General features: G+C 40.8%; 1 protein-coding gene across 15 annotated transcripts in view; it reads right to left on the bottom strand.

The window, feature by feature from the left end:
* Positions 1-23737, bottom strand: part of foxp1b (forkhead box P1b) — a 176672-nt gene that overhangs the window by 68257 nt on the left and 84678 nt on the right. For 13 of the 15 annotated variants that reach the window (XR_008387065.1, XM_053635942.1, XM_053635933.1 and 10 more), the window contains one exon: positions 22263-22432. Coding sequence is in view for 13 of the 15 variants with exons in the window: in XM_053635942.1 (XP_053491917.1) it covers positions 22263-22421 (159 nt within the window). In the remaining 2 variants the exon portion in view is untranslated. Of the gene's footprint in view, positions 1-3565; positions 4170-4756; positions 7090-22262; positions 22433-22531; positions 22768-23737 lie in introns of those variants that run through there. The other 2 variants (XM_053635940.1, XM_053635944.1) reach the window with 2 other exon arrangements.

Genomic DNA, 23737 nt, shown 5'->3' with positions numbered 1-23737 from the left:
AATTTGGAAGGAGATAACCAGACTAAACACTTATCTAATCAAAGTGCAAATTACACACACCAAAAAAAAAAAAAAAAAGCTCAGATAACAGAAGTCTGTTATCGTTTTGTGGTTTGATTCTTCTGATGGGCATATTTATTATTCGGAAGGAACACGTTACGACTTGTTTAACTTTTGAATGCAGCTGCCTAGCTGTCTTTAAGAGTGTGCGTAATAACCTGCCCCATTATCACTGCTATTATGCCATCAATGACACCCTGGGATATAATGCAAATGTTTAGATATTGATCGATTTTAGCCTCCCATCTAAAACCATCACTAGCTGCAAAAAAAAGCTATAAAAAAAAGGATTAACTAGTTGCCTGTGTGATAACTTCTTCAAAATAATAAACTAATGTTGCTCTGTGAGTACTGTAGAAACGCTGATCCGCATATTTACTTGAAGTCGCTGTTTATTCGTACATCTCGTTTGTAAACCGTGACGAGAACATCACTGTACACCCCGAGTCTAACCTCAGCGAGAAACCCGACGGTGACCACAGGCAGAGTCGTGGTTTTCCAGAGGCTCAATTACGTTAAAGAACTCTTAGCTACACGAGTAAGGAAAGAGCGTGCGGAGTCTTCGCTCGAATGGAAACAAGCGACCGATTGTTTTTTTTTCTCCCCCCCGATGATAAATGACTGTGAGCCGTCGAGGTGTTTAGAGATTAACGAGCGAGTTAGAGTGTTTAACACACAACAGCTACTTCAGTGAGACCCGATGCTGAGGATCACGTAAACACTTTATAAATACTGGGCTAGGAGGATAATTATTTTGATTGTGGGCTCTCGGGACACTCCCCCGCTTTAACATCTGTTTGAAATATGGGCTGGTGTGTGCGTGAGGTTGAGCGTGTGTATGTGTTTCTAACTCTCCAAAAAAAAAAAAAAAACATGTCTGTGTGTAAACTTTCTCTGCATTTCTTCCCCTTTTCTCTGTATCTCTCTCGCTCTCTCTGATTATTTGGGTCTCTCTGTACTCCACCTGGCATCACAATGGAGGTGGAGTCTGTCGGGAGACACAGCAGCAGGGGATCGTGGGATAGCTGGAGGCCTGCCGTCGAGGACTAAGGCAGTGCTACTGGGTAAAATGTCAAATGCTACTAGGATGAGGGCAGCTCCACTCGTTCACGCTGTTATTCTACTGAAGAATAGTTTGGCCTAAAATATTAAATGTGAAAGATTTCTTTTTCCGCTGAGCCTAGCCTGTTAACGTTTTTGTCACGACCATACAAGATAACAGCTAATAAAGTGCAACTGGTTTTCCACCAGCGTCTCTATTTTATCCACAAGCCTGGCTTGTAGACCTGCATACTTATCCCTTCTGTTCTCGATTCCAGCACCAGGACTAAGATGAGAGGAGCAGACACTCCTCCGTTAGAACCACAGAGCCACATGACGATCAGTTAACACGACCTGCTTCCGAAAGCACATCGGAAAAGTCTTCTCTAACGCAAAGGACGAAAATGTTGTGGCGGACGCATTTTAGCAGAGATGCTTGTAAGACATATTACAGTCAGTGCGTTTACATGGACAACAATAATCCGATATGAACCCGATTAAGACGATACTCTGATTAAGAAACTAGCATGTAAACAGAGATTATTGATGATCTTAATCCGACTAAAGTTATACTCAAAGTAAACACAAATGGAATTAAGACGTGTGGAGTATTCCTGTTTTAGTTGCATTATCGACGTGCGTTACAGACATGTACACACCTTAATCACACTATTAACATCGTGTGGGAGTTTTCACCGCATTGTGCGACAGGACACGATCACACACGGCAGTGCTCAATCGTTTCACAAACAAGAGAGCACGGCTGCGTCCCAAACCGCGTACTTACCTACTATATAGTGGGCGAAATACACATATACATAGTAAGTACACGGTTTGGGACGCAGCCCACGGCTTCAAGCAGTCGTCTATTTGCACGTACAGCATGACAAATGATTAACCGCACTTGAAACTTTCGTAAAATTAAAAATAAAAACACCCAAAACTGTATGTCGATACGTGAAATTTTGGAGGGAACGTTGGACGGCGTAGCGCAGTGACGTAGTGACGTGTGCCGTTAATCGATCTATGTTCTATAACATGTAAAACAGAAACATGAAAGGAATATTCTATAAGTGACTCAAACACTTTAATCATATTAATAATAAGATTATTGCTGTCCATGTAAACGTAGTCAGTGACTCACGTGAATCATCTGCAAATGTTTGGGGTTTTTTTTGCGGCTGTCAAAACACAAAGGTAGTTGTTTCTGATAAGTTGAGAGTGAGGGGAAATCATTCAAAAGAAAAAGAGATGCTGAGCATGGACGAGCAGAGTGTAACGAAGGTAGACATATCCGTGGCATATTTAAGCGCCTCTGGACAGTACCATAAACAATGCAAAAAAGCTGCCCTAGTGTGTGTAGAGTGCACACCGGTGATTGGTTCAAATGCATATAAATCATCTAAAATTAGTTATTAACGAGTTTAACTTATTAACCTTTGATGCAGCTGCTTACTCAGGAGTGAGCTTTCCATCAAATTGTGATTTCAAATGAAAAGAACACTTTTATTTTCACAAATACTCAAATATGGCACTGTAATGTTTATGCTTCCCTACGTTCTGAAAGATGTCGTTACGTTTGGCCGAGCTGGAATCGCTGGAGCATGGATAAAAAATAATTACGATATATTCTTTAGCGATAAGAAACGAAATGAAACAGGTGATGACGTTCCAGGTGCATGTTTTCAACTGTCTATGGCAAAGTGTAAAACCTTATCCTATGGTACCCGTGTCAAATAATACACCACGTGTGGTACAGTCTCTAGCACGCCATAGACGATTTCTCTGGAATTTTGAGAGTTTGCGATCGTGGAAATGAACGCAAAATTAAGCAAACTCTGCAATATTCGGAAGAGCTTCCAATTGTACTAAATTCCTGCAGATTTTCCGCAGGTTTGGGCCGAGACGCGTCATGCGACGTCATCATGATGCACATTCGGCCAAAATGCTCTTCAATTCACGTGTATCGAACATGAGGACAGCTAAAAGGTAACATTCAATTCAATTCAATTTTATTTGTATAGCGCTTTTAACAATGGAGATTGTCTCAAGGCAGCTTTACAGAAATATATAAACACAGGATAGAGATTTTAAGTGTGTAAATTTATCCCTATTGAGCGAACCGGTGGAGACGGTGGTGAGGGAAAAACTCCCTAAGATGATCTGAGGAAGAAACCTTGAGAGGAACCAGACTCAGAAGGGAACCCGTCCTCATCTGGGTCACAACGGATAGTGTGAAAGTAAAAGAAAGTTCATTATGGTTTTTTTTGGGTTTTTTTTTTGCCAACAAACATCACTGCAATAGTCCGTGCGAACAATTTCGCCCCACTGTAATTTCTCCAATTCGAGTCGTTTTCTTCGCAAAATCCTGACGAGGATGTCATATAAAGTATGTACGTGCCACGATCAATCTTCCGAATAACTGGTAAACTATGGCAGCGTATTATTTTACAGTAAAACATACCTTGTGTGCCTCATGTAGGTCCAGCTGTAGTAAGGATGTGAACTAGTGCTATGTGAGTCAGCACAATCTTCTCATTATACACATGCACACACTTCATTTCCCTGTTCCGCTCGCTCCCCCTAAAGTGGGATCACGCCCCGCTGCGTGGCAGGGTCCCGGGGTGGCGCTTGGTGACTGATCAGAAAGAGTCGCACACCGTGCTGTTTACTGACGTTCTTTATCTTGTTCTTTAACAGGCGGAATCGATCAATCCCTGCGCGGCTTCGACCGCACATCTTCGCCATTCCAGGCACGGCTCGGCTCGCGTGCTCCGGCTCAGCCATCGCCCGGAGTTACCTGAGCCAAATTGGATCAACAAGCTCCGATTCCCCTGTACTGCCGCAATCCGAGATGAAGATCATATTAGAGGGAAGGGAGCAAAGTGAACAAAGAAAGAGAGAGAGAGAGAGAGAGAGCGACTTGGCATGTACTTGCATCATTGTACTGAAGTCAACGTGCACCGTTTTGGAGGGCCGTTTGTGCCTTTGCATCGACGTTAAAGCCGGAAGACCGCCTAGTTTAACTGCCTAGTGGGTGTGCAATCAGCTGACTCAGAACATCCAGGCTACGAAAAGATGAATGAAAACACAAAATGAGAAACCAAACGCAAACGGGTCTTAGTTCCTATGTCCTAATTTACAAAATCAAAATATCCTACTGCCTGTCATAAAACCCAATAAACAGGATCATAAAAAAATCAGAAAGGGCTAATGAGCAGACACATCCACGGGGCAGGCAAATTCACTGATCTAGCGTAGGCATTATTACAAACCAATTAAGCAGACATTTCTGCTTAATACACAGACTTCTCCTTTTTGAATGAGCCTTATAAAAACTGCAAAGTTTTAAAAGGCTAATCATTTGCATTTACCCATTGAAAGAGAATAAATACGGCAGTGCTTCCTCAGACTGCTTATTCTCATGCGCTAATGGTCGTAGGATAGATTTGAAGAACAAACCTTGACTAGCTTTGCCAATTTTTTTTTTTTTTTGCAGTTGCCCTACAGATATTTTACATTATTCAATCAAAAATACCATCTTTCTGATTCCAACTTTCTTTTTTATATAGTTTAATGTTTAATAGGGGCCCGTGGCTATCTATGAGAGCAATTATTAGATATCCGCAGAGAGAAATTGAAAAATTAATCATACGCTCGACTTTGCTCTCGCGCCGGTACATGGGAAATGGCTGCTGCTGCTCACTTTCACGCGTGACCCGCACTCCGCAGGGTTGGGGGCTGCAGAAAACAATCGCATTAATATCACAATTAAGAGATTATTTACTTCTGTGGCCCTTCGTGACGATAACCTGCCGAAGCTACGATCGCCCTCGATCGCACGGCAACGATACTGATGTGGGAAGATGAACCACAACATCCGAACGATAAGAGAATATAGAGATATTAAAGCAAGTTCTGTTGAGATGTGAAGGCATTAGGGAAATTACCAACATACTTCTACTGCTCCTTTCTACATCACTCACACACACACACAGACACATACATACGCAATACCTTACGTACATAGTCTACACAGAGCTACGAAACAAGACAGGAAGCTGACATTTGCATTGAATGCACACACACAAAAAAGAAAACACACATGCAACAGCTGCTGCCGAGCCTGGCAAAAACATGTAAGCATATGCAGTGTAAATATTCATAAAGCTACGGCGTTTGCGTTTTGCTTTTTTGGCTTTTTGCCCTGGTGATTATGCTATGCTGTGTCGAAGTTGTGCTTGAACAACATGCTTGGAGCCTGAACACGAGAAAAGCTAGATACAACATGTATAATAATAATAATAATAATAATAATAATGAGCTGGCTGAAGATTGTGGGAGTTGAAGTACAGTCAGTTTCTCGGAACTCGCACGATGGATAATATTAGAAGTGTGTGCAGTGAGCTGGGACTGGGCAACGTGACGGTACAGTACGGAGATTTTGTGTGCATCGTGAGATTTTTATTTATTTATCTGATTCTAATCTAAACTGCAACATTTTTAAGGGATATTTTTAATTACATTACAGCATTTGTCCAACAATTATCTCATTTACACAACTGAGCAGTTGAGGGTTAAGGGCCTTGCTCAAGGGCCCAGCAGTGGCAGTGCTGAGATTTGAACTCACAACCTTCTGATCGGTAGCCTGACGTCTTAACCGATGAGCTACCCCTTCCCTGTGTCTCCAATTTAAGACTTAATACTGTAGATATTCTATAGATAAGTATCATTCAACTTTGTGGGGTTTTTTTGCTTGCAAACCTATACATCGTGATACGCATCATGCATCGTGGAAACGCTTTCTCGCATCGGATTTTGGTCAGATCGCCCACTCCTACTGAGATCTACACTGACGAACTAGGTTATATGAAAAGATCGGATCCGAACGCTAATTTTTCATTACAGCATCCAACGTCTGCTTGCCGTGCCTGTTAATCTTAATGCCACATTTCGAGGTAAATCTGGCTCATTTTCCTTCCTCGACACTCGTACGTTTCGGGCTGGTCTTAAACGATTATGTTCTCAGATTACCCTGTAGTGTGCAGAGTGTAAAATCGAATCTTAACAACCGCGTTCTACTCGCAAGCCGGTTGAGGTATCCCGAGGTTCAATATTTAAGACTCGACATCCTGTAGAGTCAGAGAAAGTAGTTATCTCCTGTCCCAATCAACTGTCTCATGACTCACTCTCTACATGAAAGAACGATCATCAATGGCAGCTAAGCTAAAGTGTCATCCAGTGTTTATTTTGAGTGTGTTCGCAAGAGTTTTTTTTTCCTCAGGTTTCCGAGAAACGGGCACATTGCTTACGATTAATGATTTCTCATCATAATGTGAACGAAAGTGTGTGGTTTATTCTGAGCAAATCGTGTAGTGCGGTTGATGACTGGAGAACCATTCAGGACAAAATGAATCTGCAAAATCACTCATTATATCACACACATGTTCGGCATCAGTTAGCGTTGTATAAATCTAGTAGTAGTCCCAGGCTTAAATCATGTACCGTTTAGCTCTAATCAAACAGCTATAAATACTTCTTTTTGATAGATATGATTGAACTGAAATATTGCCAGATTTCAATTCTGCATTCCATTCACAGACATCGTATCTCTTCTTCTCCACCAGCACCTGCACGGAAGCTCGTGATGGAAAAAGCGGTGCTTTATTTTCGGAGGTCAGGTACACGCAGGAAATATGCACTGGTTCTTGGGAAACAACAGGCGAGTGAAAAAAGAAAAAAAAAAGAGGGAGGAAGAGACAGACGTGCGTATAAAGGCGCTGCCTTATTTTCTGTGCCATTTGCTGGCTTGCACTCTCACGGCCCCTTCCCATTACATCATGTCAGAGACTGTAAACAAGCAAATAACAACAGGGCAGTGAAGCCTTGAGCACAGCGCTACGCACCTCCCTGCACTGCGAGGGGAATTGCTCTGCTCATTCTCCCAGCCTACAAAACATTTGTTTTTTTATTGACCGACTAAATAATACATCACATTTTCCTTCTCTCATGAAGAAATGGAGAAGGGGGGGGGGGGGAGGATTTATGAGAGGGGAACAGAGGGGAAACTATTTATGGCAGGCGTCATTCATAGATAGGCGAGGGACCATCAGCCATATTTATGGACCGCCATCATATCATAGACGGCAAATATCATTCTCTGAATGGTACGCAAACTGCCGCTGCCACCATTTCTCTTCCGAATAGAGGCCGTGTCACATCCACTGGGCTCGACAGGTCATTATTAACAACAGAAAACACACAGGAACAACGCCACAGAAGTTCGAAGATTACGCTGTAGCCTGTAGATACAATGATTCAAAATAGTCACTGCGACAAGAGTCCTTGTTTCGTTGGGACTGTACGTAACTTGTTGGCGTGTGGTAATTATTACTCGACTCTCTTATCTACTTTAGGCTCGTTTGTATCTAACTGTCAGGGATTTTTACAGACTGTGCGTACACGTGCCTGGAAGGTTTACGCTCTACAGAGTATCTGACGGTCTGTACGATAAAGAGTAGTAATATATATCCTGTTCGAATCGACATGTCGGTACAAGACTTCATTGTATCCTGCTGGAAGAAACAACAGTTTTACGCTTTTTCTTCATCTTAAGCCAAAACCAAGGTCAAAACAAGTGTTTTCGCCGTTTACAAGAACATTTTAGGAAGTAACTGAGCTCCAAGCACGTACAAAATCCCGTTTACGTGGAAACACAGATGATGTGTCAAAATATTACTCGGTCAAAAATGTACTCAAGTGAAAAGCAAAAACGTTGCTGCTTTTAAATGTATTAAAAAAGTACCTGCTTTTAACTGACAATGATTGATTTATTTTTGTTTTGAAGCAGCTACATAATTGCTGTCTAGCTAATTCATATTAGCTACTGGAATGAATGCTAGTCTAACCTGGCATTAGACAAAAACAAACAAACAAAAATAGGCTAACTTAGGTTAAAAATAGGCAGTTAATGTTCATGTTTTTCGAATTAGATGGATTTCATCGTTCTAGGGAGGCAAAGGAGATTTAATCCCAGTCTCTATTTACTCCAGCGTTTTGAAGCATTGTACTGAGGTAGGGTCATGGGTACTCATCCTCAAGCTTCATGAGAGGAGTGGAGACCTTTGAGTATTTTCAACAAGTAATTTGAAGGTCTAAATAAAAAGAATTATTTTTTTTTTCTTGGAAATGTAAGTAAGCAAGGGTGTATTTCAATATTTCAATAATACTAAAGTAAAGATTATATATTCCAAATACTTAAATATAGCAACAATGTACAATTACTCAAGTATTTTCCACCACTGGTCATGTGACCTACTCCTACACATGACTGATCATGCACAACCGGCGTGGCCACACGCCCTTCAACAAACATTTATAATAAAGGTCAAACCCATCAATTTGTATTCAAATAAGGTGTGTGTAGTATGCATGGAATTTCTGTAGTATGCATGGACTGTTTGTTTGTGTGGCATCGTGAAGACACGCATCTATGTGATTTATACAGACATCGCTTACCCCGTGCGATTCAATTATGATTACTACGGACACCCGCCAGCAACATTACCCAACAGATATAGGTGTGGAAATAACATCCTGTCTGACTAATACTTTGTATAACACAAAAAGTTTTTGGACACTTGACCATCACGCTCGAGTGTGTTTTTTTAGACATCCCATTCCAGATTTAGTCCGATCTTTGCTGCTATAACGGCCTCCGATCTCCTGGGAAGGCTTTCCACTAGATTTTGTAGCGTGGCTGTGGGGATTTGTGCTCATTCAGCCACAAAAGCATTAGCAAGTTCAGGCACTGATCTCAGGTGAGAACTCCTGGTGCGCAATTGGCATCCAGTTCATCTTCGTGTTCACTGGGGTTGAGGTCAGGGCTCTGTGCAGAACACTCGAGTTCTTCCATACTGTATCAACCTTGGAAAACCATGTCTTCATGGACCTCGCTTTGTGCACAGGGACATTATGATGAAATATGTCTGGGTTAGGGTTAACAGTTTGGGGAAGGCCCACGTGTGTCCACAAACATTTGGCCATATAGTCAGTTCCTCCAGGATTTTGTCATTTTGCGTTCTCAGAAATGAACACAAAATCAAGCAAACTCTGCAATATTCAGAGGAGCTTGCAATTTTTCACAATTACCGCAGATTTTACGCAGTTTTGGGCCAAGACGCATCATCTGACGCCATGCCCATTCAGCCAAAGCCCTCTTCGATTCACATGCGTCGAACATGAGCACAGCTAAAAGGTCTCCTTTACCAACAAACATCACTGCGAAAGGCCAATTTTCACCAATTCAAGCAAAAAAAACTCACAAATTTTGAAAGAAGCCGCAGCCAAATCAGGCATTTTTTGGCCGCAACAGTCACAAAAAAAAAAACAACTTTGCGGAATCCTGTACGGACTGTATAGTGTATCTTAATGTAAAGAGATGCATTCAATGGACTACATGTTTGGGAAGCATTAAAAAAAAAAAACCCTTTTTGGTTCACTGAAAGCAAACATTTAACATGCACAGTTGTGTGTTGACTATACACTATGAAGCACACATGAAAGAGACTGCCAGCATGTGCAGCAACAGTGACAAATTTCTACTCCGTCACTGACTGTGTGACCTTAGCACAGAACCACAACCCTCTGAATCAACGCTTCACCTATCCCACATCTAGACATTATGAATAAGAAATACCAGCTAGCTCCACTACAGGACTTTCACATTAGCGAGACTGTCTATGATTGAAGCGCACACGCACACACACAAATGTGCTCAAACCCCTCCACTTATCTGTTCATCAGACACTCGCACTCTCTCATGCTCTAAGCTGTTTGTCCAAATCTCTAGAGTTTCTCGGAGATGCCTTAATCAGGAGCGTGTTCAGTGGATGAACACTATATTGAAACAAATAAATGCTTTAAAAGCATGTAAGAAAAAGAAAGGCCCAGTTATCATTTCAATGCCGCGTTTAACCCTTATCGTCCCCGTTCCTCGGGGCCCATTCTATGTTAATTGGATCTCCATGGCATTTGTATTGGGGTGTTAACATGCACAGTCCATGAATATTAATTACCCAGAAGTTTTCGATCCTAGTGGAAAAAAATTAATAAATAATAAAATAAAATACTTTCCCTGATACATATTAATTCGGTGAAGAGTTTTGTAAAAAGTCAAAAGCTCATTAAAAATGCATAAGTGCCTCAATTCCCGTGACAATTAATGCATCTTTAAATTGAGCCCTAATAACTTGCCTCCAATTGTGGCATATACATAACAGAAGCGCTTTTTGCCAGACTGTTTTTAATGTTCGGATGCTGAAAGCTTAAAGAAAAGCCGTCTTTTTAAACAATATGTCTGCTGTTTCGACTGGCTCTTTGCGATATACTTCGCTTATAAGAAAGACGAATGTAGGAGAAGTGAAGTGTTTCATTCATTTTAAAAAGATACGGGCGCCGTCTCAATCTGAAATCCTCCCTGGTGGGGTTTAGAGCCGTTCGAATAAGCTATCTAATACTAAAACAACACCAACGCCACAGAGGGCTGCCTCGTTGCCCCAGCTGCCTACAACACCTGCTCCAAGTTTACAGTTCCTCTCTTTACAGCATCAAAGCCCATCCGCTTAGCGTAGACGATGAGAGGTGCTTCATGCTCCTAATGGTACCAGCATAGCAGGCATCATTTACATGGGAGGTCTCTCTCTCTCTCTCTCTCTCTCACACACGCTTTTTTTTTTTAAAGAAGGGAAAAAATGAGACAAGGAGAGCTTACATCATCTATGTAAATGTAAATATGGGAAGTAGGACAATGGGGCGGCCAACAGAACTGAAAAAAAAAGGCATACACATGTATCATTTGAATTAACACACACTACTTCTCTCTCTCTCTCTCTCTCCCTCTCTCTCTCTCCGTATTACGCCACTTTTCCGTCGGCTGACCGTTTGACCTGAAATCCATTAGCGGTGTGGCGCTGCAGCCTTTAGTAGAGCAACTTGGTCCTGTTTTCCTGTACAGCCCCAGACACACTCCTTACCTCACTGTCAAACAACTCGTACATGAATTACTGTAAACAGGATGTTAACCCACGGCGCAGTAAACTCTCTCCATCTGCCCTACGTGCATATATATGACCTGCACATCATCATAGCACTCTATGCTTTATGGGCGCGAGACTCAATAATAAATCTCCTATGATGCCCTGACTGTGAAAGCAAGACCCCGACGCGGGGCGGGTTGCCAGGTTTGGGAGAGCAGCGCTGCGTTTTTTGGAGCTCGGATGAAAGTATCGCTTTAAAGGCGGAGATATTGCTTCCCACAATTAGAAGGCAATATGGTGAAATTGCAAAGGCCTGGTTCTCCACGGAAAAACGCGGTGATTGAGTACTCTGAGACATCCTGCAGGTTCCCTTTCTTCAGAGAATAATTATTTCTCGCCTTTTCTACATACAAGCACCCTTAATGTTTAATTTCCATTGCATCGCTACGATTATGAATCAGATTGCCCATCAATTGGCAGACGCAGCAAAGAAATTCACCCTGTAATAAAACTGTCATCTGTTCCAGTATAAAGACAGATGTTGCAAGTTGGGTGATAACACAATTAAACCGTTCAACAAGGGATTCCAGAAAATTATTGAAATTGGAGGAAGCACTATCATTTTACCAATAAAGCAATTTGAAGCAATATGCAGTGTCATAACGCCGATCTTTGTCCCTGTTGTCGAGATTTGCAATAAGTTGGGAAGTTGGGAAGCCTGTCATTTCGGTCCAAACGGACAAAGTTACCTGCAAGAGTTTACAAGCAGATGTCCAAGAGGAAGATGCCGGAGAGGAGGAATGCAAGAAAGGAGAATGCTCTAGCGACATCCATGAATCTTATTTTAATCCAGCTTCTACACTCTGTTCATCTGTCTTCCATCAGCTTCTCACCACTGAGTGCATTCATCTGGGTCTACACAGAACCTCTCTCTCTCTCTCTCGTTCACTCTCGGTCTTTCTCTCAGTTCATCACCTCCTTTCCATGAAGCACCATATACACTTTTGCATAATGGAAGACGTGTGCCATTCCAGACAGTTTCTAACTCAACGTGTTGCAGGCTAAAAATCCAACCTTTCAAATCTCTCTAGATACGACGTCACAGACAACTGCACTCATCCAAGGACAGAGAGAATGGGGGGCGAGAATGGGGTGAGGAATCGGCATAATTGCCTTGCCTTATCTTGTAATTTGTAACAAAGCTAAAGCATCCATGAGCCGGACAAAGCAAACTCCAACGGGTTTGCCCTTCCGTAAAAGAAAAGCAATTACTCATCCACCGTTTTGTTTGGAATATGTTGGCCCGAGCAGACGGAGGGCTTGGATGGGTATTTCCAAGACCTCAAACTTCATTAAAAGATGTCTGTGATGAGGCAGGGTGCTGATATTAAATATTCAACAGCCGTGCACGTGAGTTCAGGGTGATTACTGGCAGTCCATAAGTACAAGTCAACAACAGTTTGCTCGAGCATGCAAGTGATTAAAAATGCACCAGCAGAAATGGTCATAAATCATCAAACTGTGCCCTATAAGAGATGCAATGGAGACAACAGAAACATTCTTGAGCATGGTCATATGGTCCATGGTAGCTTGGTGAGGGTGTTGGAGTGTGCGTTACAGGCTAATTCCAGGTGAGTTTATATGCACTCATAGAGTCATCAAGCCTAAGATTTAAATCCTACATCAGCCGTGAAAAGCCACTTCCTTCTTGCTGCAGAGGTTGTTTGTACGTGCACGCGCAGACACTCTGTTGCAGATGCATCGAAATGAAGTGAAAAAAGGCACAAAACACCACAAAAAGCTTGCTGGTGCATATGATCAGCCTGTTTGTCTGTTTTTGTTTTGTTTTTTTTCTTCAAATTTTTATTTTTATCACTCTCATCATCCTCACTTCCTCATCAAAAGAAAATGCTGAAAACCACAAGTTCTCTCATAGCTCAAGGGTGCGCATGACAAAAGCAGCTTTTGAAAAGCAGTCGCCAAGAGCAGTCATTACAGGATCAGCAAATAGTTCTACTCCATGCCAAAATTGCCTTTGGCTCCATAAAGCTTGATATCTATCCGTGTTTTTGGTAATGTTTTGAGGAACCCTACGTAAGGCGACGTGTTTCTCATCCACCTGGTATCTCTGGCGGCATGCTTACGTGGCCGGGTGAGGATGTGTATATCTTAAATGGGGAAATTCCAGCCACTTACACTTTTACACAGCTGCAGAACATATAAGCAATGTCAAACCAGCTGAAAAACAGAATAAAGATGATCAAAATGTGAAAGAAGTCACGGGTGAAAAGAAAAAAAAAAGGACTAGCAGCTGGAACATAAACAGAAGAATGTGTCCCTCTTTCAAGTCAACAACAGTAGGAATAAAACATCTTTGCTGTGTAGAGTGGAAACTCACAAACATAGGCACTGAACTCATTCCAACCCTGTAAAGATGGCACACTGAATATGAATATGTGAGACTATTTATGATTTGCCCATGCAATGTAATAATAATAATAATAATAATAATCTTTTTATTCAATCCAGGCGACACAGTGGTGCAGCGGGCAGCGCCGACCTCAGCTCACCCTCTGTGTAGAGTTTCGCATGTTCTTCACGTGTTCACGCCGAGCTCTCTGGTTTCCTCCCACCATCCAAAAATATGCAAGTAGGTTGACTGGCTATGTTAAAACTGCCCCTTGTGTGTGTGTGCATATTGCCCGGAGATGGACTGGCATCCCATTTGGAGTGAATTCTGGTATGTCTCAAGCGCTTATTTCATAATTAGCCAAATATCTCATTTGTCTCAAACCGTATAACGGTATGATGTTCAGATGAAGCCTGTTCATGAATGCTGCATATAACTAAGCTTACGTTACTTACGTTAAGCTTACATGGATCCCTTACTAGCAACTACAGTACTTGGTTACTGTTTTTTTTTTCCCCCCTCAAAGAACGGTCGAAGAATAGTGAAATTAGCAATGCCTTTGGAATTTTGTTTGGTGTATATCTTCACACTGAATTTATAACACAAATCAATCATTATAGAGACGGGGCTTGCTTGCGGGCAGGCAGATCATGATTTATAAGACGGCTGGAATATCAAAGACTAGTCAAACATTCAACGATCCAACAAACACTGAGTGAACATACGCGCTCGGAGTAAACAAACTCCAACAAGTGGCAGTTTTAACAGGCACAGAACACTATGGCAACACCGCGTTATTGTAGGGTTTCTTAAATCTGTGAGCTGACAATCCAATGCTTCAAATTCCAACTGAAACACTCCTATCGAGGGCCGCATACAGCTGTTTTTAAATACAAGAGGGTGGTGCTAGCGATTTGGCTTGCGTATGGAGATGTTTAAATGAAGCTTATGGTCTACTTCCCCCAATCTAACTAGTGCGGCAAGATGAATTCCTCCGTCAGGCTTGAGATGATCAAACAGATTACAATTATTTTATCTTCCATATGTATTAATGAGCACTGTCTTTCATAGTTATGTTCCCTAACAAGAACTGATGACATGCCAAGCTCCAGGTTTGTTTTTTTTTTTTTCCTTTGCCATGTTCTCAAAGGAATTGGAGCTTATTAGTTTATGAATTTGGAAGATTAATGTTCGACTTAGCTTTTCTATGGGGTTAAAAAAAAAAAAAATGGAGCTTTGGAGTTTCGGCAAACGACCAATCAAAACCTTTTAACATAACTATCAACTAATCAGATGCTCATTAGCAAGTCAGAAGCAAACGATTAAAGTTGCCATCTACACAAAAGCAAACAAAAGTCAGACTAGAAAACTAAAGCCATTATAGACAGTATGTTAGGCAGCCTTAATGACCTACTTAATTACTGCTATATGGTAAATGGTCTGCAATTATATAACGCTTTTTTTAAGCTTAGCGGTTCTACAAAGCGCTTTACACTGTGTCTCATTCACCCATTCACACACACTCACACACCAATGGTAGCAGAGCTGCCATGCAAGGTGCTAACTTGCCATCAGGAGCAACTTGGGGTTCAGTGTCTTGCCGAAAGACACTTCGGCATGTGGAGTCACGTGGGCCGGGAATCGAACCGCCGACCCTACGATTAGTGGACAACCCGCTCTACCACCTGAACCACAGCCGCTTATTGCTTCAAAAAGATAGCGATATATATATGGTGGCTTAGCGGTTAGCACGGTTGCCTTGCACCTCCGAGCTTGCACAGAGTGTGCATAATCTCCCCGTGCTTCGGGGGTTCCCTCCATGTACTCCGCTTTGCTCCTATGTGTTGTTGGCTGATTGGCTGATCTCTAAATTGTCTGTAGTGTGCTAGTGTGCGAGTGTGTGAGTGTGTGTGTGTGTGTGTGTGTGTGTGTGAGAATGTGCTCTGTGATGGGTTGACACCCCGTCCAGGATGTCCCCCGCCCTGTGCCCAGAGTTGGGATAGGCTCCAGGCTCCCCACCACCCTGTGTAGGATGACTGAAAAGAAAATGTATTGATGGTGGTCGTATAGGATATTCACAGTTAAATCACTTGCCTCTCTTATACTGTTTAGAGTGTGGCATAAACCACGATGGCAACTCATAAAAGTCATAAAAGTGTCTTATTTAGAGAGGCAGCAAAATTATGACAGGTGAGTAGGGCCGCCATCTTGCAGTCACGATTCCTGATGAAACTTTGCTCATTCCAAAGCCCGGGATAGTCACAAACTACACTATAACTACACTTACTGCATCCTAATAATCCATTATTCCTCCTTATCCATCATTAAGTATCTAATTCTACACCTAGTCAGTAAAGCTGCTTTGTGACAATGCCTACTGTGAAAAGTGCAATACAAATAAAATGTAATTGAATCGAATCAAACTAACAAAGAATAAAAATAAAAACTTTCATATATATATATATATACACACACACATGGAAATATAGTTAACTGACTGAGTGACAATCAAAATGAAAAAATGAAGTCTGTTTAATTGTCCATCAAACACAAACCTGATCACCAGGTAAATCTTTGCATACGTTCTCACAGGGCATGCTGACCACATACCTAAACCAAACAGCTCATATACGGGAATAAAAAAGAATTAAAATAACCTATGCTAAAACTGTGAAGTTATTTATGAGAATCGGGATATGTAGCCAATTAATACTTAAAAAATTAAGACTTATTAATAACACAAGCATGGCAAATGAAGTCAGTTCTACAAACAGTTAACATGTGAGTCACTTCTTACATTCTGAGGATTCAGTCTCTTCTCATTAGACTTGCTGTGATAGTCAGTGTTCCGGGTATTACATGGTGTTCGGCCACACACCGATTACATCACTTGCCCACCGCGGCACCACCCCCACCGTTGATTTGCTTTTTTTATAGTAAAAAAAAAAACAATTAAGGATGCTGCAATTAAAAACTGAACGTGTCTGCTCAATTCAGCATGAGCCGAATGAGTCCGAGTCGCAACTCAGATAAGATTTCTTTTATCATGTAACGAGTGAGGCGAGCTGACTGACAAGACGATGGCGAGTTTGTCATTGTTCTGTTTTGCTGTTGTTGTGTTTTTCCATTAAGAATAATAACGAACCCATCATTCATAATGAAACACAAACTGAGTGCTACAAATAGCCAATGCTTATATAAAACTTATAAAAATATAAAACTTCACATTAACACAACTGTTTGTGGAATAATATACTCTACCGGTCAAAAGTGTAGACACACTCATTCTTTACTTAGTTATTTTTTCCTCCACATTTTAATAATAATAAAGTCATCAAAACTCTGGAATAGCACAAATGGAACTATGGGAATTATGTTGTGATAAAAAAAAAAATTCTAACTAAATAAAAAATTATGCAATATTTTAGCAAGTAGAAAAAGTAGACCCCCTTTTTGCCTAGAATTTTCAGAAATGTATTCTTGGCATTTTCTCGACCGATTTCTTGAGGAATCCCCCGAGATGCTTTTTAAACAGTATTAAAGGAGTTCACACCTACTGTACGCTGGACACTTACTGGCTGCTTTTCGGAATATTTCACTCCGAGACATCCGTTAAAAATACATTTTTTGTAAATAAAATGTTAGTTTTCTAATGAAAGAAATGAATATTTAACATCATGAACCATTTCAGTCAAGTGTCTCCAAACTTTTGACGGGTAGTGTATATATTATTAATTATATAGCCTATATATTTACATAATTTTTATGGCACTGATAATTAAACTACAGTTCTAAATATTAATAATAAAATCTCCCTTTCACTGCACCTTGTGGTTTGTGTTACTCACTGTCTTTAGACATATTGTTTTACTTGTGTTTACTCTGATCATAGTGTTTTAATTAGACATTATAAATCTTATTTGTGCTCCCACTGTGCATCACCGCGTCTGCATCGCGCATGAGGAGCAACGCGGCCTCGTTACTAATACATCACTTCAGTTATAATAAACGACAGAATTTACACTGCAAGTGCGCAAATACAGCATATAATGACAAGAAACTTAAATTAAACTAAACCTTTTAAGCAACTCGCACGTTTCCCCCCACCCCTTGCACACAGTGGAGCATTTTGTATATAAACACAAGTTTGTGTGCATCACTGCCGTGTCTCCCTGCTACACGAGCTCCGCTTTGTAAAGTTTACAGGTTACAGTCTTCTCTGTGGCATTTAATATAAAATGCCTCCCTGCCTTAGAGGACTTGGAGGTTGCACACTTTTTTTTCTTTTTTTTTTGCTGTCACTTGACGATTCTGCCTCCACCTTATGGTGACTGGGGTCATGTTGGGTATAAAAAGTATTGCTGACATAAACAGTAAACAACAAATTTATTCTCGTTGACTGTATTCTGCTAAAGCTAGCGGAATCATATTACGTGCGTGTGACGTCATGCGCCACTGACTGGGAAACAGCGTATACTTCCTCTTAGTAAAAACCCACTAGTGTTATATTTCAGATGATATTACCTTTATAAAATTCATACCCTAGTCGGTAGAGTACACAGTGCATATTGTAAGTGTATAGTACGTCACTTGGGGCACAACTTTAGTATTTACTCTCCGAAGCGTGTTTTCAGAACAGAAGTAACGTAATGAGTAAATCTCCCCCATGCAGACTGACTAATCGATAATGAGATTCGTTGGCAACGATTTTCATAATCCATCATTATCGATTTTACCGATTAGCTGTTGCAGATCTAAAATATCACCTTCACTCACCCATTCACTTACATCTTTTTAGATCAATTCATAGTGGTAAAAAATATATTTTCAATCTCTTTTATTATATTTATGTTGATATTTAAGTGGTACTGGGGTTTTTTTTGTGCGTGTGTGTTTTTTTTTTTTTTGAATGACAACAGTCCAAAATCCACAAATATTTAACATGCAATGGGTTATATAAATATACAGATATATTGGGGCTAACACAGAGATTAAAGAGACAAAGTGCATAAAGCCAATCAGGAATACAGAATGAATGACGCACACTGGTCACCCACAGTGCGCATTTTGCTCCAGGGTATGGTTTCTTCACTATAAACACGCAAATAAAAAATTCATGCTATACTGAGCAATACAGACCTCAACTATATTCCAAATAATTATAAATGCCAGATGTTTTGTTTTTCGTTTTTTAATCAATGTAACTGAATGCTCACAGGTCACACACCACATACTTTTTACATAGTAATTAAGTCTGATCGCATTACAAGCAAACACACTGTGTCTGAAGGGTTGAAAGATGATTCTTTTTTTCCTTTTTTTTTTTTTTTAATAAACACAATATCTGCCACGTCTGGTTTTTAACATATCACTACACATCACGTGAAAATTAAAGCCCTGTGTCCGAGAACTTAATCGAAATAATCTCCTTCACGCCAGCTCCATCGGCATAAAAAAAAAACCCCAAACAATTACACACTTTTACAGCGTCACCTATGTGGGAGCATTAAGAGTTACTGGATCTTTCGATTATTTTGAAATCATCTTTTGAGAGCGAGTCGAAACGTATAGCATTAAAGCGAGGTCATGAGAGAGAACGTGAAAGTGCATGTGAAGTGTGAATTTTGACGTAGAATGCTATTGGTATCCTAACAGCATTGATAATGCAATTATGCAAATTAAACATGGTGATTTTAACAATGCTTTTTTATGGATTTGGATGGATTTCTATGGAGTTCACAGAGATGCATAAAAGCTGCGTGTGAAAGACGCTTTGTAAGACCTCTGCACGCTTTAAGCAGAGACAATATGATATAACTGTACAGGAAGTGGACATCGTGGACGTGGCGGTTGAGCGAGCTCTGGGGATGAAAACACAACGCGAGAACAAGCCTGTGATTGGAGCGTTCAAACATGACGGTGAGTACAAAACCACAGAGAGTATGCGAGTTTGGAAGCCCACAGTGGTGGTTTTGACTTTGCGCAACCTGTACAGATGCTCTCTCTGCTTCATGTACACTAAAGCTTAGGCCTTTTGAATGCATAACAGACTTGTTTGCTCTTACTGAGATAAAATAATAATGAACCTGTTGTATTTAGTTAGTATTTGGGCAGCTATTTATGTGGACGTGGGTGACACAAAGAGAGGGAAAAAAACCACATGAAACAGGCTTTCATGTATCTGAAAAGACTTACAAAGCTGCACTTGAGGTCAGAAAAATATTGCATTATTAACTGCAACACAGCTAACAGGACGTCTCGGGACACAGCAACGCACTCGCATTTTAAACAAAGAAGAATTTGAAAATCCCACCGCGTTGCATGATTTTAACAGTCACACTCTTTTTTTCATATAAGAGCGGCACATTCATTTAAGACCACCAAAAATAGCAAATAGCGCAAACGATTAAAAAACTAATTACTTCTTTTTTCTTTTTCTTTCCCTCCCTTGTCTTTTCCTCTCCTGGACGTTTAAACTGTCACCAGACAGGTTTCACATGCAGGTTCCCAACTGGTGGCTGAGAACCTCAACAGTATCACACTGATCACTTTATAGTGAGCACTATTCCACAGATCGTTTTTCTTCTTATCTATTCTTTTTTCATTCTTTAGTCTTTTTTTTTTTTTTCATGTTCTGGTTCGCCCACAGATCTCTTTTCTCCCCCTATTCTCCCCTCACATCCATCAAAGCTGTAACTCTTGTTGTTTTAGTCGGGCGAATCAGAACCCGCCTCTGGCAGGGAACGAAGGAAAAGTCAACAGGAATTAAATTTCAGCACAACTGTTTACTCAACTGTGGCCTGCAGTTATTGAAGTTTCATCCATGGTTTTGTGTGACGACGGCACTAATGAATTCAGCATGGCTGTGATTTACATGCGGCCAACATCGGGACGTTGTGTGTTCGGCCTCAGCTATTCGGTGGGTGGGAGAGAGTAGCTCTGACGGCCAATCGCTAAGGATTAAGACTACTATTTGGTTGGCTATGAGCTTTAGCTTTGTAATCAGCTGTAGTGTCATCTTTGGTTTGATGATGAAAGATTCCAGCTCTTTCTGAGAAATTGAACGTCATAATAAACTTTTCATTACTTTATTAACGTACACATGAATATATACATATATATATATATATATATATATACACATACATACACACACACACTACCTGTCAAAAGTTTAGACACACTCATTCTTTATTATTATTATTTTTCACCCCACATTTTAGAATAATAATAATAAAGTCATCAAAACTCCGGAACAACACAAATCAAAACTAAATCATCTAAACTAGCATCTTCAAAGTAGACCCCCTTTTTGCCTAGAATTTTCAGAAATGCATTCTTGGCATTTTCTCGACCAATTTCTTGAGGAATCCCCCTGAGATGCTTTTTAAACAGTATTAAAGGAGTTCACACCTACTGTACGCTGGACACTTACTGGCTGCTTTTCGGAATTTTTCACTCCGAGTCATCCGTTTAAACAAATAATTAGTTGTAAATAAATGTCAGTTTTTCTAATGAAAGAAATTAATATGTTGGCACAATTATATATTTTTGTCTAGAACACTGATTTAAAACATTTAATCATACACCTTCAGATCAAAAGCTTTTTAAGTTCACGAGGACCATTTCAGTCAAGTGTCTCCAAACTTTTGATTTGATGGGTAGTGTGTGTGACATATAGATCTATCTATCTATCTATCTATATATATATATATCTATATATATCTATATATATATATATATATATATATATATATATATATATATATATATATATATATAAACATGCAATATATATCTATATGTCTATATCTATCCATCTATCTATCTATATGTACATATAGGATTATATTATTGCTGATATGGAAAAAAATCAGATGCCATGCCTCCTTACTGCTGTGTCCCTGTACTTCATTTTTGAAGCACACTGAAATATCTATATTGCTCTGATATTTTCAAAGCTTGCCGTGAAGTTGCCATCAGACAGCAACCGTGACACCAAAACATATGTAAAGACTTTCAAAGCCATCATCGTCCTTTGCTTTAAAGCAAAGCCACTGCTCTCGTGTTTACAGACAGCCATTTCTATGCCGACTGACAGCTGCATCAGAGCATCGCTCCATCATGACCAAACAACCACTGACAACAACTCCCATCAGCCCCTGGGGCACAGACAGCATGCGGCTCACTGATCTTTTCATGCCCCAGTCTTTCTCGCCCGTGCTGTCGCGCACCAACACTCATGCCGACACAAAAAGCTGTGGTGACATTAAAAAAGTTTCTGGGGTGGGTCTTAAAAGGCCAGATTGCTTGATTGGACAGGCAGCTCGCGTTATGTCGACAACGCGTGCTGTCGGATGCGCAGCCACCACTGTCCGAGAACTGCGCCGCACCTACATTTCTGCAAACTATTTTACTGGAACGTGTGCTAGGATAAACACGTCAGCAGGCAAACACACAATTGCCAAAAGAGCACTTTAGAGTGTTTTAAAAATTCAGGACACCTTCAGTATACATAAATAATCATAATAATGTGTTTATGTGCTTGGAGAAGGAGGGATGATGAAATATTAATGGGCACTTAAAAGGAGGGAGAGGGATATGCTGATGACATGGCTTAATGAAGGACAGGTGAGAGAGGGTGAGCCTGCGATGGATTGGACCAGCTGTATGATCAAAAACTTTTACACACATGCAAGATAAATCACAATTACCTGCTGCTGTTGAAGGGTCATGAGGTTAGCGGCTGTGATGTCAGAGGAAGGTGTGGCACTCTTGGATCGTATGTCTCGAAGCCCGCCTTCAACTGCCACGCCGTTCTGTTTGGCTGTTCCGTTGCTCGTCGCCTCCGCTGTCCCCGCTTCTTGCATCATGACTTAAAGGCCTGTGATGAAAAGATATGGAAAAGGACACAGGTGTTAAAATAATGTGGCGTACGTGAAACGCACGAGCGGCCTTTCGGGTTTCGGCAGGCTAAACTGACCAAGCTCAATTTGACTCTTCTCCTAGATTTTCCTGTCCTTTCCTAGTTGGACTGGACTTGTTTGTTTGCTTTCTAGCTTGATGGTTTCCACCCACAGACTTGCACATAATCCCGCTCTCGCTCTCTCTCTCTCTCTCTCTCACACTTTCCCACATGGTGATATACTGCTTAGATCCTCTAGAGATGACACATCCGTGAGTGTCCTGGCCAAAAAAGGGTGCAGGTTGTCAGATATCGAATACTCGTTTCTGTTTCTCCCTTTCATCCGGGGGGGGGGGGGGGGGGGGGGGGGAAGAGGGAGGAAAGGATGGGAACACAACCCTTAAGCAAGTCTCGGCAGAGGAGCCCAAGAAAACACGCTCGCTCGCAAACAAAACACATTCGACTGAAATGGATATATTTACTCGGATGGCTCCCAGAAGAACCGCGGCCTCGATGGCTTTTTAATGGCTGACAGCTCTCGCCCGAAAGTCGTCCCAAATCAAACTGTACTGCAAACATTTGCATCGCAGCTGTTGAGTTTACACCAGAATCCCAGCCTGAACATAAATAAGCACCAGCTGCGGCAAACAATCCAGACTTATGGCCAATGTATTTATAATGTATCCATTACATCAACGTCATGTGTCAGTAAGATTTTATTCAGTGAAGCCCTGTATTTGTCAGTAGAGAAATAATTCCCTCATTTTGACAGTGCATGCTTAAGGGTTTTTTTTTTTTTTTGTAAATATATTTTGTCCGTGCTTGTGTGCGCTCTCTTCCTGACAGCCTAAGCACTCAGATATACTTCGAGAGACACTGGATTTCTAAAATGAACATATATACACGTTCCTTCACGTTCCAGATCGTCTAAGCGATCGGATTTATTATTAATGCCGGGCAGAGGAAAATGCCCTTAAAACACAAAGCTCCAATCATAAAGGTAATTCAGATCTGAAACACTACATCTTATTAATGTTAATGTACTTTTTGGGAGAGTGGTGGTCGTTTCAGTCATTTAATTCTCCTTTAGACACTACTAAAATAAAATACAAAAGTACATGGTTGATGTAAATACAAGTATTAAGTTTCAGGGATTAAACAACAATACTATTTTTATTGCAGCACTGTTGAATTCTCAAATCAGAAGGTGTCACGGCTCTGATGATAGTGTCGCTGTAACACAAAATGAAAGCTTAACATTAATGTGCTCGTTCTCATACGTTA

Source organism: Ictalurus furcatus, chromosome 11 (assembly GCF_023375685.1).
Source record: "Ictalurus furcatus strain D&B chromosome 11, Billie_1.0, whole genome shotgun sequence".
In the NCBI taxonomy this organism is placed as follows: domain Eukaryota; kingdom Metazoa; phylum Chordata; class Actinopteri; order Siluriformes; family Ictaluridae; genus Ictalurus; species Ictalurus furcatus.
Note: the sequence above shows the minus strand (reverse complement) of the source record. Positions and strands in the feature narration are given on the sequence as shown.